The sequence below is a fragment of the Scyliorhinus torazame genome, chromosome 13, assembly GCF_047496885.1.
Source record: "Scyliorhinus torazame isolate Kashiwa2021f chromosome 13, sScyTor2.1, whole genome shotgun sequence".
Lineage (NCBI taxonomy): Eukaryota > Metazoa > Chordata > Chondrichthyes > Carcharhiniformes > Scyliorhinidae > Scyliorhinus > Scyliorhinus torazame.
This window is the reverse complement of record NC_092719.1, coordinates 193,435,191-193,451,360: the sequence shown is the minus strand read 5'-3', so window position 1 is coordinate 193,451,360 and position 16,170 is coordinate 193,435,191. Positions and strand designations below refer to the sequence as shown.

Here is a 16,170-nt window from a genome sequence, read left to right as displayed (position 1 = left end):
GCTTGAAATACAAGATTCAACAGAAACCAAGAAAGTCACTTTGTCAAATGAGGGGAGCAAGGAGCCAGGTTTCCCTCTTCTGTCTCCCTCATGGATTGGAGCAATTTACCAGTTCAAATGTAACTTTCAAGTGTTAGGATTCAAACTCTTGCTCTCTGACTGAGCAGCAGGGAGAATAGTGGCGTGTATGGAACAGAATATTAAAATATTGATGATATTAAATATCTATCTACTAGTACAGGAATTGAGGCATGCACATGATGTTAAGGTTAGAGGTTTAAGGTACAGTGGCGAGCATCCTAGCCTCCGAGCCAAAAGCTTGGTTCAATCACAGGGGAGTGCCCGCGTGTGGCGAGATGGTGTGAGTGCCTGCAATGTGTGCATGTGGGGGGCAGTATGTGTGTGGGTGGGGGGAGGGGAGGAGGAGAGGAGTATGTTTGGGCAAGAGGGGGGAAAATGTGTGAGTGTGTGTGGGGAAGGGGGGAAATGGGTGCATGACGAGTGTGTGAAAGGCTGTTTCCAATGGGATTCTACCTGGTTCAGTTCTAGGGCTCTGGCTACTCATGGTATATATCAAGCCTCAAATGTAGGAAAAGATCAAGAGGTTTGCAGGTGATATGATTGTTGGCTATCGTGGGGAAGAAAGTTGCAGGAAGATATCAGCAGAAATAAAATTCAATCCAAAAAAGTTTGAGGTGATGCATTTGGGAATGGAAAGCAAAACAAGGGAATGAACAATGAATAGGATACTGACTGATGAATAGAGCAACAGAGGGACCTTGAGTGCATGTCCATAGATTCCAGAATAATAAGGAAAGAAAATGATATGGAAATAATCATTTTATTGTCACAAGTAGGCTTACATTAACACTGCAATGAAGTTAGTGTGAAAAGCCCCTAGTCGCCACATTTCGGCGCCTGTTCAGGTACATGGAGGGAGAATTCAGAATTCTCAGCTGGTACGGGAATTGAACCCGCGCTGCTGGCCTTGTTCTGCATTACAAATCAGGTGTCTAGCCCACTGAGCTAAACCAACCCTGAATAGCAGGTGGCAGTGGTTAAGGTGGTTAAGGCAACAACACCCTTTAGTGGGAAAGACAGGGTACAAGGAGGTGGTTATGCTGCAACCATATAAAATACTGGTTAGTATAAGAATGTGATTGGACTAGAGAGGGGAGATTTACAAGAATGTGGCCAGGAATGGAGAATTCTCGCTACAAGCAAAAATTGGATAGGCTTCTGGGTCTTCCTTGGAACACTGGAGGCTGAGAAGAGATTCAATTGAGGCGGGTAAAATTGAGGTGCCTGAACACAATGGATAGCAAGGATCAATTTCCCGTAGCAGAGGGGTCAATAACCAGGGCACATAGCTTTAAAGCTATGAACTGAAGGGTAGTTGGGAATCTGAAACAGCAGTCGAGGCAGAAACCTTCATCATATTTGAAAAAAACAATTGAACATGCACTCAAACTTCTGTCACCCACAGAACTAAGGGTCAATAGCAGGGTAGTGAGATTAGGCCACACAGAAATTTAATTGGATGGCACCTACATAATGGGACTCATGTTCCTTAACTTTTTTATGTTAAGAGGAGATGTCATCGAGACATTCAATTTTATAAAAGAGAGAAAGAGCGAGAAAAACAGTGCCTCTGATGGAAGGGTCAGGAACCAGAGGCTACAGATAAAAAGCAATTAGGAAGAGAACCCAATGAAATGTTTATGAACTGGAATTCACTGCCTGAAAGAATGGTGGAAGCAAAGGAAATTAGTTATATCTTTGAGAGAAAAAAATGCAGGGCGATTGAGAAATCAGTCACAAGTACCATAGATCAAATGGCTCATTCTGGACCGTATGATTTTAAAAATTTATTCTTTCATGGGATGTGGACGTCATTGCTGGCAAGGCCAACATTCATTGCCTGTCCCAAATTGCCCCTGAACTGAATAGCTTGCTAGGCCGTTTCAGAGTGCAGTCGAGAGTCAACCACATTGTGGATCCGGAGCCACATGTCGGCCTGATTTCCTTACCTGAAAGGCATCAGTGAGCCGGATGGGTATTTATGACAATCAATGATAGTTCCATGGTTACCATCACTGAGACTAGCTTTACATTCCAGATTTATTAACCAAATTCAAATTCCACCAGCTGCTGTGGGATTCCCATGGCATCTGATGTAATCTGAACCACGTCCCTTGCATACTTGACCAGTGACATTACCGCTACATCACCCCTCCCCTCATGACTCTAAATTAATTTTCAACAAGGAAATCTTAAACGATCACACCAGCCTTAATCAAAAGGTCATCTTCCACTGTGTTTGTCTTCCTTCCCAGTTTTCTGCAGTCATTCGGTCTGCTTGACTCAGTTAGACAAAAGCCAAACACTTGACGCAAGACTATATTGTACCTCTTCATATCCACAATTGGCAAACCAAAGTGCTAACCAGCACCATTAAAGACAGCGACTCCATGCTGATCCCACATTAAAGACATTCAAATACATAAGCAAATGTTCATTGGTTGACCTAATGAACCTTAAATCTTAAAATGCAATATGTGGGAAGCATCATCTTGATAACACAATTCTAACATACGTTCATGCTGAAAAGCTATTTAACTTAATAGCATCATACTAATTCAAGTAGTTAAGTTCAGCTGTCAAAATAATCCAAAATCATTGCTAATCCAAATAGCCAAATGCACATTCATGGCTTTAAAAGATCCAGTTATTGGACAAAGAATATAGTTTGCAGGGGGTATGAGCATACTGGAGTCACATATTTACAGCAGAGTTGTAACGTATTACATACTTATCTGCTTGACATGCATGTTTTATAAAGGGTTAAAGGTTCAGCTACTTGAAAGATAGCAAAGTGTCTAAAAAAAAAAAAATTCATCAATCATTTTAGATTTAAGGCACAAAGGACTTCTCTATTAAGGAGCTTGCTAAACAAATGGAGTGCTGAGTGAGAGTTGGAGGGGAACCCATTTGTAAAGAAATTGGGTAAGCTACAAAAGCGAGAATGTTCAAGTATTTCTTTATTCTTTCATGGTATGTGTGCGTCACAGGCAAGGCTAGCATTTGTTGCCTGTCGCTAATTGCCCTTGAACTGAGTGGCATTTTTAAGAGTCAAACACATTGCTGTGGATCTGGAGTCACATGTAGGCCAGACCAGTTAAGGACAGCAGATTCCCTTCCCTAAAGGACATTAGTGAGCCAGATGGGTTTTTACAACAATCAACAATGGTTTCCACTGCTGCCTCATGGCCCCGAGAATCCGGGTTTGATCCCAGCCCTGGGTCATAGTCCGTGTGGAGTTTGCACATTCTCCCCGTATCTGTGTGGATCTCACCCCCACAACCCAAAGATGTGCAGGGTAGGTGGATTGGCCATGCTAAATTGCCCCTTAATTGGAAAAAGAGAATTAGACACTTTAAATGAAAGAAAAACAATGATTTCATGGTCATCATTAGACTTTTAATTCCAGATTTTTATTGAATTCAAACTTCACCATCTACCATGGTGGGATTTGAACCCAGATCCCCAGAACATTACCCTGGGTGTCTAGATTACTAGTCCAGTGACAATACCACTTCGCCACCGTCTCCCATCAATCCACCTAGATTTTAAAAGGCATCGAGGTATTAATACAATAACTGCAGTTGGAATATTTTGTACACAAGTTAAGTGGCAGTAGTCTAACCCTTTTATGCATGCACGCACACCAATGCAGACAAGCAAGCACTAGAACTAGAAATGGCCCACACCAGCAGCCCGATACATACATGATTACCTTGGCTGGAGCTGGCAGCATGGTGCAGCAGAGGAGAGGAAGGACAAGCAGCATTAGAAAAGCAGCTGGGTTTGGGCCCTGGAGCAGCAAGTCTCGCTTCCTCACTGATCTAACAAAAAAATGTACTTATTTAAGACAACACACAATGACTCTGCTACATTAAGCTTGGCAGAGTACTCATTTTAGCAAGAAAACAGGAAACCAGAGTAAAAAGAGCTAATGCATCCTGAACCAAGCTCTCCCCTCCATCAAAAGCATTTTCAGACAGATTCTATTATTTAGAGAATTATAGCTTGGACTATAGACACCAACACACAACTTAAAAACGATTAGATTGCTTCCTAGGTGACTTCAAACTGAAGGTTACCACTTATAAAACATCCCATGCTGATTATTCACCAATTACCGAGAGCATCAGGGAGGGAAAGCAAACCTTAGTGTAATTCCTCTGTAGCATGGATCCTAATCTTTATAGTGGATGGTATCTCAGTAGTGGCCATTCAAAACACAAAGCCAAAGTAATTACATAGTTGAACTTAGAAGCAAGTTTTATTACTGTAGTCTTACCTTTTTATCTGCATTATTCATTTGATATTTTGCTTCTTTGGCTTTCTGAATTGCCTTTAGCACCTCAACTGTATCAAGTTCCTTTTCTGTTGTAACAGTATTGTCCAAACAGACCTAGAAGATGCACAAAAAGCAAGTCACCTTTGGGAAGGCGTCTGACAGTATTTTGAGGTAAGACAGGCAGGGAACATTACGGAAAACCCAGAAATATCAATTTAGTTTTTGAACGAAGAGAATAAACCGTACTCTCAAATGAAAGAGTAGCGGTAGGCATACGAAAGCTCCTGAACCAGCTTTACTGTTGTCTGTAAATTTTCATTAAACAAAGTTCATTACATGATATTTCAAAAATATCAGTTCTAGGATCTCAAATATCATTAACAACATTTTTAGACTGCCAAGTTATTTCATCCTATGATTCTTGGTTTCAGGGCCCCTGAAAATTTATCAGCCCTGCATTGTTACACAAACTCCAGTATCTACAAAATATAAAACACGGTAAAAAAGACTTACGATAAATTTCATATAAACAAATAATTGCACTAGACTCACTTTTTTTAAAAATGCATTTTCCCAAGCTATTGTTTACAGATACAAATGTAATTTAGGATTCAAACAGTTATAAAATGCTTAAATTGCAATATTCAGTGTTTTACTGCCATCTCAATAAGATGGTCTATAAATAACAGTGGAGCTTTTAAAACATTCCACATCTCACATTCCATTCGTACAATGACTATTTCAATCTTACCTCGGAGGCTCGATCTCCAAACTGTGCAAGCACCTTTGTTCTGTAATCAGGAATAATGCTCAGAGGGTTGTTACTCAGAATGACCTTCTCGAGGCACGGCAAATTCCCAATGTTTCTGATTTCTTCAATCTGGAAAAAGTTTATTTACATCAGGACAAATCACACTTTCTATAGAAATGCATTTTTCTGTTCTGGGCAGCCAAGCTTATGTTGGTGGAGCTCAGCAAATACACGCATCAGGTTCCACAAAGTACCACACAGGTATAGAAAATAAAGTGTATGTTTACTGCATAAACAAGCCTAAATTTAGTAATTGAATGGGAAAGTAGTTTTAGTAGTACAGTATGAAGTCATTCTATGCAAAACATAATGGGGCTGAATACAAGTGGTCACGGGTTTCCCCTTAACTAGGTGTCTCAGGTTACTGATAGAACACTAAAAGGTAGATGGAATGATAGGCAGGGGTCACTGAAGCAGATTTTCCAGCAAATAATTCACAATGAGAATTCAGTTGAAAAATATTACATTTGCTGCCATATCTTGGAATTGGAATAATTTATGGTAATAGATGTAATTACTATAAAACTCATTAAGTCTTACAACACCAGGTTAAAGTCCAACATGTTTGTTTCGAATCATTAGATTTCGGAGCACTGCTCGTTCCTCAGGGTTCACCCGAGGAAGCAATGCTCCGAAAGATAGTGATTCAAAACAAACCTGTTGGACTTTAACCTGGTGTTGTCAGACTTCTTACTGTGCTCACCCCAGTCCAACGCCAGCATCTCCACATCATAAATCTCATGGCATCTGTCAAAACTAGATAGTTAATCAACTATATAAATAAAAATAATTTGCAAGAGGCAGGTATACGAGAAGCTTATAACCAAAGGCCGTTAAGGAAAGAAAGCCAAGATTATTACAAATATGTTGATCGCACACGGTTAAGACAAGCCTACATATTTTAATAAACTAACAGCCATTTTCTTTCTGCATTAAGGAACATAACGCAAGTAGATCTAATCAGCCCCTCAAGCCTGCTCTGCCATTTAATTAGATCATGCTCAGCCCACAAGCATGATTATGACCTTCCAGTTGCTTGCTATTTCAATTCAACAACTTTCTCTCATGCTCACATTTCTGTCCTCAGTTTGCTGAAATGTTCCAGTGAAGCCCAACACAACCTGAAGAAACAGCATCTCATAGTCTAATTAGGCACTTTACAGCCTTCTAGACTCAACATAGACTTAAACTATTTCAGACCATGAATTCTGATCTCCATTTTGATTCCTCCTTTTCACCTCTCCCACAAAAAGGTCCAGTCTGTATCTCATTCTCACGTTTTTGCTTTCAGGCAGAGCTGAAATTCTACTGTATTATCACCTACTCTTGACCAATGCAATGTAGCTTTACAACCTTTGCCTTTTGTTCCAGGACATCTTTGATATTTAATCTCTACCATGCTCTAACCTATCCCAACCTTCCCTTTTGTTCAACCTGACCCTACCCTTGTTCAACAATATAACACCCGTGACATTTCTTCTTCTTTTCAGTTCCTAAGTCATATTGGAGTTGAAACACTTTCTCTCTCCACACGTGATACCAGACCTCCATTTTTACATCACTTACTGTTTTTATTTCAGATCTCCAGCATCTGCACTGTTTTACTTTTAGGTCATGACTAATGTGTACCCCAAATCTATTTTCATGACCTACCAACAGTCTACCCATGCTGAAAGCCTCAGTTGTCATGACATGAACAACCATTTCTTTTGCAGTGTGGGGGCAGGGCTAAGAATTCCATATTTAGACCACCATTTTTCTCAAAAAACATGCATCCTGATTTTGCTCCTGAATGGCCTAGCTATATTGAAGATGATGTCCCCTTGTACCTTAATTCTAGAAATGATAAAATCCCAATACTAGAAAACCACAATATCATAGAATCCAACTCAAGAGGACATTTGGCCCAACTTGCCTATGCCGGCCCTCAAGCACACCTATCCAATCCCACTCTTTTGTTCTTCCCAAAGCTCTGTAATTTCTTCCCTGTAATTTCTTCCCTTTGAATGTTGCTTTGAATCTGTTCCATCACTTTTTCAGGCAATGCATTTGAAATGAAGTTTCCCCATGTCGCCTCCAATTCTTTTGCCAATTACCGTAACTTTTAACCAGAGGATACAGGACTAAATGAAAACTACGAAAGCCATTCATGACTTTGAATAAGTCTATGAAGTATGCTCTTATCTTTTTCTACTATTAAAGATTTAATTATTTATGGTCAGATTACAGCCAGCCAGTCCTCCTACATTGCTGTGATTGTGAGGCTCCAATCTCCTGCCGAGCCTGTGATTCATCATTAGCCTTGATGATTTCCCCCAGTACATCTTGTAAATGGTATACATTGCTACCACTGTGTCTGGTGGTAGAAGGAATGAATGTTTGTAGAAGGGGTCTCAATCAAACGGGCTGCATTGTCCTGGATGATGTGGAGTGCCTTCAATGTTGTTGGAGCTACATTCATCCAAGCAAGTAGAGAATATTCTATCATACCCAACTTGAGCCTTGCAGATGGTGGGGAGACGCTGTGTCAAGAGGCGAGATACTTGCTGCAGGATTTCTAGCCTCTAGTTTTGTAGCCACAGGAGTTATAAGGATAGGCCAGTCAGTTTCCAGTTAATGGCAACCCTCCAGGATGTGTCATAGTGCTGGTCAAATTTCCCTTGGGACATTTCATTTGTAAATAGCTTGTTATTTACAAGGACACAGGCTACACCGTTTCACCATGTAATCAATGTTGCTTTCTCTGGTACCTCTCCAAAGCCTTGACATCCTTCCTATGGTATGTTGCCCAGAATTGAACGCAATGCTAACCACATTTTTATAAATCTTCAGCGAAACCATCTAATTATTTCTAAATTTACACAAGGAACAAATATGCAAGATTACCTGTAACACCTTATTATTGCTGAGATCCAAGTTAACTAATGAGTAAAGTTTGTTAAGACCAGACAGACTTTCCAATTGGTTTCCTGACAAATTTAAAGTTTTGATGTTTCCAAGTTTTGTATGAACGCCATGTAATACTGTGATCTTGTTGAACGACAAATCCAAATGAATGAGATTATAGAGATGCTGCAAACAAAGGAAAATAAAATACATTAGAATCAGATTGGGCAAGAGGACTGCATTACTAAACTAGTTGGACTAAAATACATGAATTAATGGCATTGCAGTCAGCTTGAGAAGCTACAATATCAAGAACACTGCAATCTTCAATTTACAAAATGGAGATAGCAAACTGCCATATTACAAAATTGATATTTCACATGCTTATTGTTGTCAAACCCATGTCTGTCCAGCACTTGCATTCCTTGCAAGCTAAACTGTCAAAAAATCAAACTCAGTTCAAACACCCATAACTCCTCATTACTCAGCAATGTAGTTTCTCCAAGAATCAGTAACCCACTCTCCCCTCCCTTCATTACTTCATTCCATTCACCAAGCCTCCTCTCCCAAGCATTCTTACAAGAGTTCACAATCCTACAACTCCTCACATTTTCTACCTCATTCAATCATAGAATTTACAGTGCAGGAGGCTATTCGGCCCATCGAGTCTGCACCTGCCTTTGGAAAGAGCACCCTACTTCTTTTTTTTTTTAAATGTAGAGTACCCAATTCATTTTATCAATTCAGGGGCAATTTAGTGTGGCCAATCCACCTACCCTGCACATCTTTAGGTTGCGGGGGCGAAACCAACGCAAACATGGGGAGAATGTGCAAACTCTACATGACAGTGACCCAGAGCCAGGATCGAACCTGGGACCTCAGCGCCGTAAGGCAGCAATGCTAACCACTGTGCCACCGTGCTGCCCAAGAGCACCCTGCTTAAGCCCACGCCTCCACCCTAGCCCCATAACCCCTCTAACGTTTTGGACACTAAAGGACAATTAGCATGGCCAATCCACCTACCCTGTACTTCTTTGGACTGAGAGGGGAAACCGGAGCACCCAGAGGAAATCCACGCAGATGTGGGGAGAAAGTGCAAACTCCACACAGTCACCCGAGGACGGAATTGAACATGGGTCCCTGGAACCGTTTGGCAGCAGTGCTAACCACTGTGCCACAATGGCACCCGATATTCCTTCAAAAAAGGCCAATTTTCCCCCCAATCTATGCAGGGTTGATGCATCGTTTTCCCCCAAAATTACTTTCCTCATCCTTCCTCCAATGAGTCGCTTACCGTTTTAGTACTTTCTTCCTTTTTTATATGTAATATAAATTGTTAGAGTTGTTGTCCCCTCGACTTACCTTCATTGTCACACTTTGTACTTAATTTGCAAATCCAGATCCAGTAATGGCATTTTTCCTTGTTGGACTAAACACACATCGAGCTGAGATGCACTGTATTACCTTCATTCCACAATCCCTTGCCCTCTTCTGCATGCTCAACTTCGGCTGCTCCACTAAGACTTTTCAGCCTCTGCTGCGCTAGCTCTCATTTATTCTTACTAATGCCCATCATGCTGAATGATCTTTGGTTTTCTGCTATCTTATCTGCTTGGTTTCCAACTTTAGCTCACCCAAAATTCTGCCATATTCCAAAATGAAGTTGGCCTCCCCATCACCTTCACTAAACAACATTGGCATTTCTCCTCTCTAGCTTCACCTCAACCCCACCAATGCAAACCAAACTCTGGAATTCCCTCCCAAAACTGCTCCATTCCTCCACCAGCTTTTCTTCCCATGAGGTTGTCTTTAAAATCAAGCTTTTTTCATGTCTTTGGACACTCATTCTATTCTTTCATTCTCTGACTTAAACATCTGTTTTATTCCTTACACCACTCTGAAAGGCTTTCTATGTTAAAAATTATGTTGTACGAATCAAAGCTGCTGCTGTTATTTTCAAAAGCGCCATTCATTTCAAATTGCTTCAGGTTCCTACTAAACAGTATAGACCGACCACAAAAAGTAACTCACCGGTCGTTCAAGATTATGGAGTAATTAGTATCTTTGATATTTGGCAAACACTGCAGGTTCGACACAATTCCAAACAATTCAGTGATTGTCCTACCTGCAAATTTTCCATTACTGCTATTTCATTGTAACTTAGATCCAGAAATTCCACTTTAGGAATTAATTTCTGGAAAAAAATATATACAAAAAATATTCATTACAATACTAAAGCATGGCAAATTTGGATAAAGCAACAGAACCGATTCAATTCAAAATGACCAACAAAATACAGACTATGTAATTAATGAATTACAAAATCACAATGTATAGAAACTTAACATAATGTATTTCTATTTCATAAACTGGTTCATTGGATGAAGTTGAAGCCAACCATCTATCCATTGGGGAAAAAGTCAAGCAGACTAATTATGCCAGAGTGAAGAACACCTGCTAACTGGATGTTAAAACAGCTTTTGTAACATAAGAACATGAGAAATCGGAGCAAGACTAGACCACACTGCTCCTCAAGCCTGCTCTGCATTCAATATAATGGTTGATCTTCTGCGTCAATTCCACATTCCCGCCCACTAATCATATCCCTTGATTCGATGAGACATCAAACATGTTCCCATCTCACTTAAACATACACCCTCTGGAGTAGACAATTCCAAAGATTCACAACCCTCTAGTGAAGAAATTTCTCATCTCAGATCAGCCCCTTATCATGAGGCTATGATCCCATGTTCCACATTCCCCAACTAGAGGAAACAACCTCCGTAGCTACCCTACCCTACCACATGTTTCAATGAGATCATCTCATTTTTCTACACCCCAAACAGACTAGACCCAATTTACTTAGTCTCTCATTATAGGACTACCATCTCAACCTAGAACCTTCATTATCACCTCCAATGCAATTTTATTCTTAGCTAGGGAGACCAATGCTTTTCACAGTGCTCGAAGCGAGATCTCGCCAAAGCGCTATTGTAGCAAGATTTCTTTGTTTTGTGCTCCAATTCACTTGCAATCAGTCCAATATGCAATGACGTTCTTAATTGCATGCCAACTCTGTCAATCCCTGGGCGCTAGTCTCGTCACTTGATATAGAACATAGAATAGTACAGTACAGGCCCTTCAGCCCATGATGCTGTGCCGACCATTTATGCTAATCTAAGATCAACCTAGCCTATACCCCTTCAATTTACTGTTGTCCATGCACCTGTCTAAGAGTCGCTTAAATGTCCCTAATGACTTGGACTCCACCACCTCTGCTGGCAGTGCATTCCACACACCCACCACTCTCGGTGTAAAGAAACTACCTCTGACATCTCCCCTACACCTTCCTCCAATCACCTTAAAATTATGTCCCCTCGTGACAGCCATTTCCACCCTGGGGAAAAGTCTCTGGCTATCCACTCTATCCCTGCCTCTCATCACCTTGTACACCTCCATCAAGTCACCTCTCTGCCTTCTTCGCTCCAGTAAGAAAAGCCCTAGCTCCCTCAACCTTTCTTCATAAGACATGCCCTCCAGTCCTGGCAGCAACCTGGTAAATCTCCTCTCTACCCTCTCCAAAGCATCCACATCTTTCCGATAATGAGGCGACCAGAACTGGACACAATATTCCAAGTGTGGTCTAACTAGGGTTTTATAAAGCTGCAGCAAAACCTCACGGTTCTTAAACTCAATCCCCAAGTTAATGAAAGCCAACACACGAAACGCCTTCTTAACGACCCTATCAACCTGGTGGCAACTTTGAGGGATCTATGTACGTGGACCCCAAGATCCCTCTGTTCCTCCACACTTCCAAGATTCCTGCCTTTAACCCTGTATTCCGCATTCAAGTTCGACCTTCCAAAATGAATCACTTCACATTCATCAAGGTTGAACTCCATCTGCCACTTCTCAGCCCAGCATCCTGTCAATGTCCTGTTGTGACCTGCAACAACCCTCAACACTATCTACAACTCCCCCAACCTTCGTGTCATCAGCAAACTCACTAACCCACCCTTCCACTTCCTCATCCAAGTCATTTATAGAAACCACAAAGAGCAGAGCTCCCAGAACAGATCTTTGCAGACACCACTGGTCACCGATCTCCAGGTGGAATACTTTCCATCCACTACCACTCGCTGTCTTCTTTCGGCCAGCCAATTCTGTTTCCAGACAGCCAAATTTCCCTGTATCTCATGCCCCCTAACTTTCTGAATGAGCATACCACCTTAACAAATGCATTACCGAAATCCATATACACCACATCCACTGCCGACCTTCATCAATGTGTCTCGTCACATCCTCAAAGAATTCAATGAGGCATGACCTGCCCCTCACAAAACCATGCTGACTATCTTTAATCAAACTATGTTTTCCTAAATAATCATAAATCCTATCTCTCAGAATCCTTTCCAATATTTTGCTCACCACAGACGCAAGACTGATGGGTCTGTAATTCCCAGGGATTTCCCTATTCCATTTCTTGAACTGGGGAACAACATTCGCTTCCCTCCAATCATCCGGTACTACTTCAGTGGAGAGTGAGGACACAAAGATCATCGTCAATGGCGCAGAAATCTCCTCCCTCGCTTCCCGTAGTAACCTTGGGTATATCCCATCAGGCCCAGGGGACTTATCTATCCTGATGCTTTTCAACATTTCCAGCACATCCTCCTTCTTAATATCAACCTGTTCGAGTCTATTAACCTGGTTCACATTGTTCTCATGAGCAACAAGGTCCCGTCCTCAAGTGAATACTGAAGCAAAATATTCATTTAGGGCCTCCCCTATCTCCTCAGACTCTAGGCACAAGTTCCCGCCAATATCCCTGATTGGCCCTCTTCTCACTCTGACCATCCTCTTATTTCACACATAAGTGTAGAACGCCTTGGGGTTTTCCCTAATCCTTCCGGCCAGGACTTTCTCATGCCCTCTTCTAGCTCTCCTCAGTCCATTTTTGAGTTCCTTCCTGGCTAGCTTGTAACCTCTAGAGCCGAGTCAGATCCTTGCTTCCTCAACCTTACATAAGCTTCCTTCTTCCTCTCGACTAGAAGCTCCACTTCTCTTGTTATCCAAGGCTCCTTCACCTTACCATTCCTTCCTCGTCTCAGTAGGACAAAACTATCCAGCACTCGCAGCAAGTACTCCTTAAACAACCCCCACATTACTGTTATGCATTTCCCCAAGAACAATTGTTGCCACTTCATGCTCCTCAGCTCCTGTCTAATAGCAGTATAATTTCCCCTCCCCCAATTAAATACCTTCCTATACTGTCGGTTCCTATCCCTCTCCATGACTATGGTAAAAGTCAAGGAGTTGTGGTCACTGTCACCGAAATGCTCTCCCACCGAGACTTCTGACACCTGGCCTCGTTTGTTGCCGAGCACCAAATCCATTATAGCCTCCCCCCTAGTCAGCCTATCTACATATGGAGTCAGGAATCCTTCCTGTACACACCTGACAAAATCTGCTCCATCCAAATCATTTGCATTAAGGAGGTTCCAGTCAATACTAGGGAAGTTGAAGTCACCCATTACAACAACTCTGTTACTTCTGCACTTTTCCAAGATCTGCCGCCCAATCTGTTCCTCCATCATTCTGCTGCTATTGGGGGGGTCTACAGAAAACTCCTAATAAAGTGACTACTCCTTTCTTGTTTCTGACTTTCACCCATACTGACTCAGTAGACAAACCCTCCTCAACTACCTCCTTTTCTGCAGCTGTGGTGCACTCCGTAATTAACAGTGCCACTCCCCCTCCTCTTTTACCTCCCTCTCTATTCTTTTGAAAACATCTAAACCCCGGAACATCTAACAGCCATTCTTGCCCCTGTGAAATCCATGTCTCCGTAAAGGTCACATCGTAGTTCCAAGTATTGATCCATGCTCTAAGTTCATCTCCCTTATTCCTGACACTCCTTGCATTGAAACAGACACACTTTAACCCATTCCACTGAATGCAACTTTGCCCTATCAACTGTCTATCCTTCCTCACAGACTTGCTGCATACTACTTCTGCCTGTTCAACAGCTACCCTAGCCTCTGATCCATAGCTCTGGTTCCCACCCCCCTGCCAAACTAGTTTAAACCCTCCCGAAGAGGTCTAGCAAACCTCCCACCCAGGATATTGGTGCCCCTCGAGTTTAGGTGCAATCCGTCCTTCATGTGCAGGTCCCACCTTCCCCAGAAGATATCCCAATGATCCACATATCTGAAGCCTTCCCTCCTGCACCAGCCCTATAGCCACATGTTCAGCTGCACTCGCTCTCTGTTCCTTGACTCACTTGCACGTGGCACCGGTAGCAATCCTGAGATCACTACTCTGCTTGTCACGCTCTTTAGCTTCCAACCTAACTCCCTAAAATCACTTTTTAGATCCTCATCCCTTTTCTTAGCTATGTCGTTGGTTGCTCCCCCTCCCCCCCCTTAAAAATCCTGGAGACTCGATCCGAGACATCCCTGGCTCCAGGAGACAACATACCTTCGCGACCACAGAATCTCCAATCCATTCCCCTAACCACTGAGTCTACTATCACTATTGCTTTTCTATTCTCCCCCTTCCCTTCTGAGCCACAGAGCCAGGCTCAGTGCCAGAGACCTGGCCGCTCGGGACTTCCCCCGGTAGGTTCCCCCCTCTTCCCCCCCCCCCTCCAGGCCTCCCCGGTATGTCCCGTCACCTCTCCACCTCTCCTCCACCTCTCCTCCACCTCTCCTCCACCCCCCCCCCCTCCACCCCCCCCACAACTGCCCTAGCCTCCATCCCCTCTGATAATAATAATAATAATCACTTATTGTCACAAGTAGGCTTCAATGAAGTTACTGTAAAAAGCCCCTAGTCGCCACATTCCGCCGCCTGTTCGGGGAAGCTGGAACGGGAATTGAACCCGCACTGCTGGTCTTGTTCTGCATTACAAGCCAGCTGTCTTAGCCCACTGTGCTAAACCAGCGTCTTGTGATCAGAGTTCATAAAGAAATTTAAAAGGGGGAAAAAAAGGAAAAGATTGAACACCCGTTAGGCCCTTCAAAAAAAAAAAAAAAAAAAATATATATATATATATATATATATATATATACTGTTGCTACTCGCCCAAGTGAACTCTCTAAAATTGGTGATTCTGCGATATGATACAATGATACAAGTGATCTTAACTCATGAAAATGTTCGGGTACATAAGTGGGCTGGTTAGCAGGCTAGAAACATATTCAGCAACAGGGATAAAAGGAGCCAGCAATTTTGAATTTCTTTGAGGGAAAAAATTCCATTACATACTATGGCGTAACATGAATATGAAATCTGTTGAACAGTCTTAGAATCTCCAATCCAATGTAAAAGGGAACATTCCCCAGAATAATTCATTAAGTTCCCCAGTTGTGTGTTCGAACGTGGCTATTGAATTAGATTGCAGGTCTGCTTGGATACTCAAGGTGTGGGCAAGGATGAAATGTCTGAATTCATGGAGACTGCCTGGTCTTTCTAAATTGCCTTTTGTGCTTAGCAGCCTGTGTTCTTCGCTGTTTGAAGGACATTGTTCCCCAGGTAGTTTGGTCTTGTGCATTTACTGCCCAGTCACATCTGAGGTTCACCTTCATGGAGTCCTTGAATACTAAACTCTTTTGACATCGTGGGCAGTGCCCAAGTTCAAGTTGTGAATACATGTCTTAAGGATTACTGTCACTTGTACGTGCTATATGTCCAAACCATCTGAGCTGGATTTTGAGGATGATTAATTATTTTCCAATTAATGGCACAAGTTCTTAATTTTCACTCATGATTCTACAGCTCATTTCTCCCATTAAGGAAAGGCAGGCAGCTCACTTCTTGACATCCTTTAAGAGGTCAAAAACAACCTAGCTGAATTATAACCATTACTTCCCACCTTGTACCACTGTGCACCAGTGTCCAAAATCACAATCACTGCATTTATCCTATAATTTTGCCCTTTATTTTAAAGTTATTTTTTACTGCTGTCTCATGAAGGAGGCCATTCGGCCCATCGGGTCTGCACCAGCCCTTGGAAAGAGCACCCTACTTAAGCCCACGTCTCCACCCTATCCCCGTAACATAGTAACCCCACCTAATCTTTTAGAAACTAAGGGGCAATTTAGCATGG

General features: G+C 42.2%; 1 protein-coding gene across 8 annotated transcripts in view; it reads right to left on the bottom strand.

Annotated features, from left to right (window-relative positions):
• Positions 1-16,170, bottom strand: part of nisch (nischarin) — a 73,867-nt gene that overhangs the window by 40,634 nt on the left and 17,063 nt on the right. For 6 of the 8 annotated variants that reach the window (XR_011934193.1, XR_011934194.1, XM_072472653.1 and 3 more), the window contains 5 exons: positions 10,186-10,254; positions 8,061-8,246; positions 5,115-5,243; positions 4,364-4,477; positions 3,797-3,905 (listed from right to left, as the gene is read on the bottom strand). Coding sequence is in view for 6 of the 8 variants with exons in the window: in XM_072472653.1 (XP_072328754.1) it covers positions 3,797-3,905; positions 4,364-4,477; positions 5,115-5,243; positions 8,061-8,246; positions 10,186-10,254 (607 nt within the window). In the remaining 2 variants the exon portion in view is untranslated. Of the gene's footprint in view, positions 1-3,788; positions 3,906-4,363; positions 4,478-5,114; positions 5,244-8,060; positions 8,247-10,185; positions 10,255-16,170 lie in introns of all 8 variants that reach the window. The other 2 variants (XM_072472658.1, XM_072472654.1) reach the window with 2 other exon arrangements.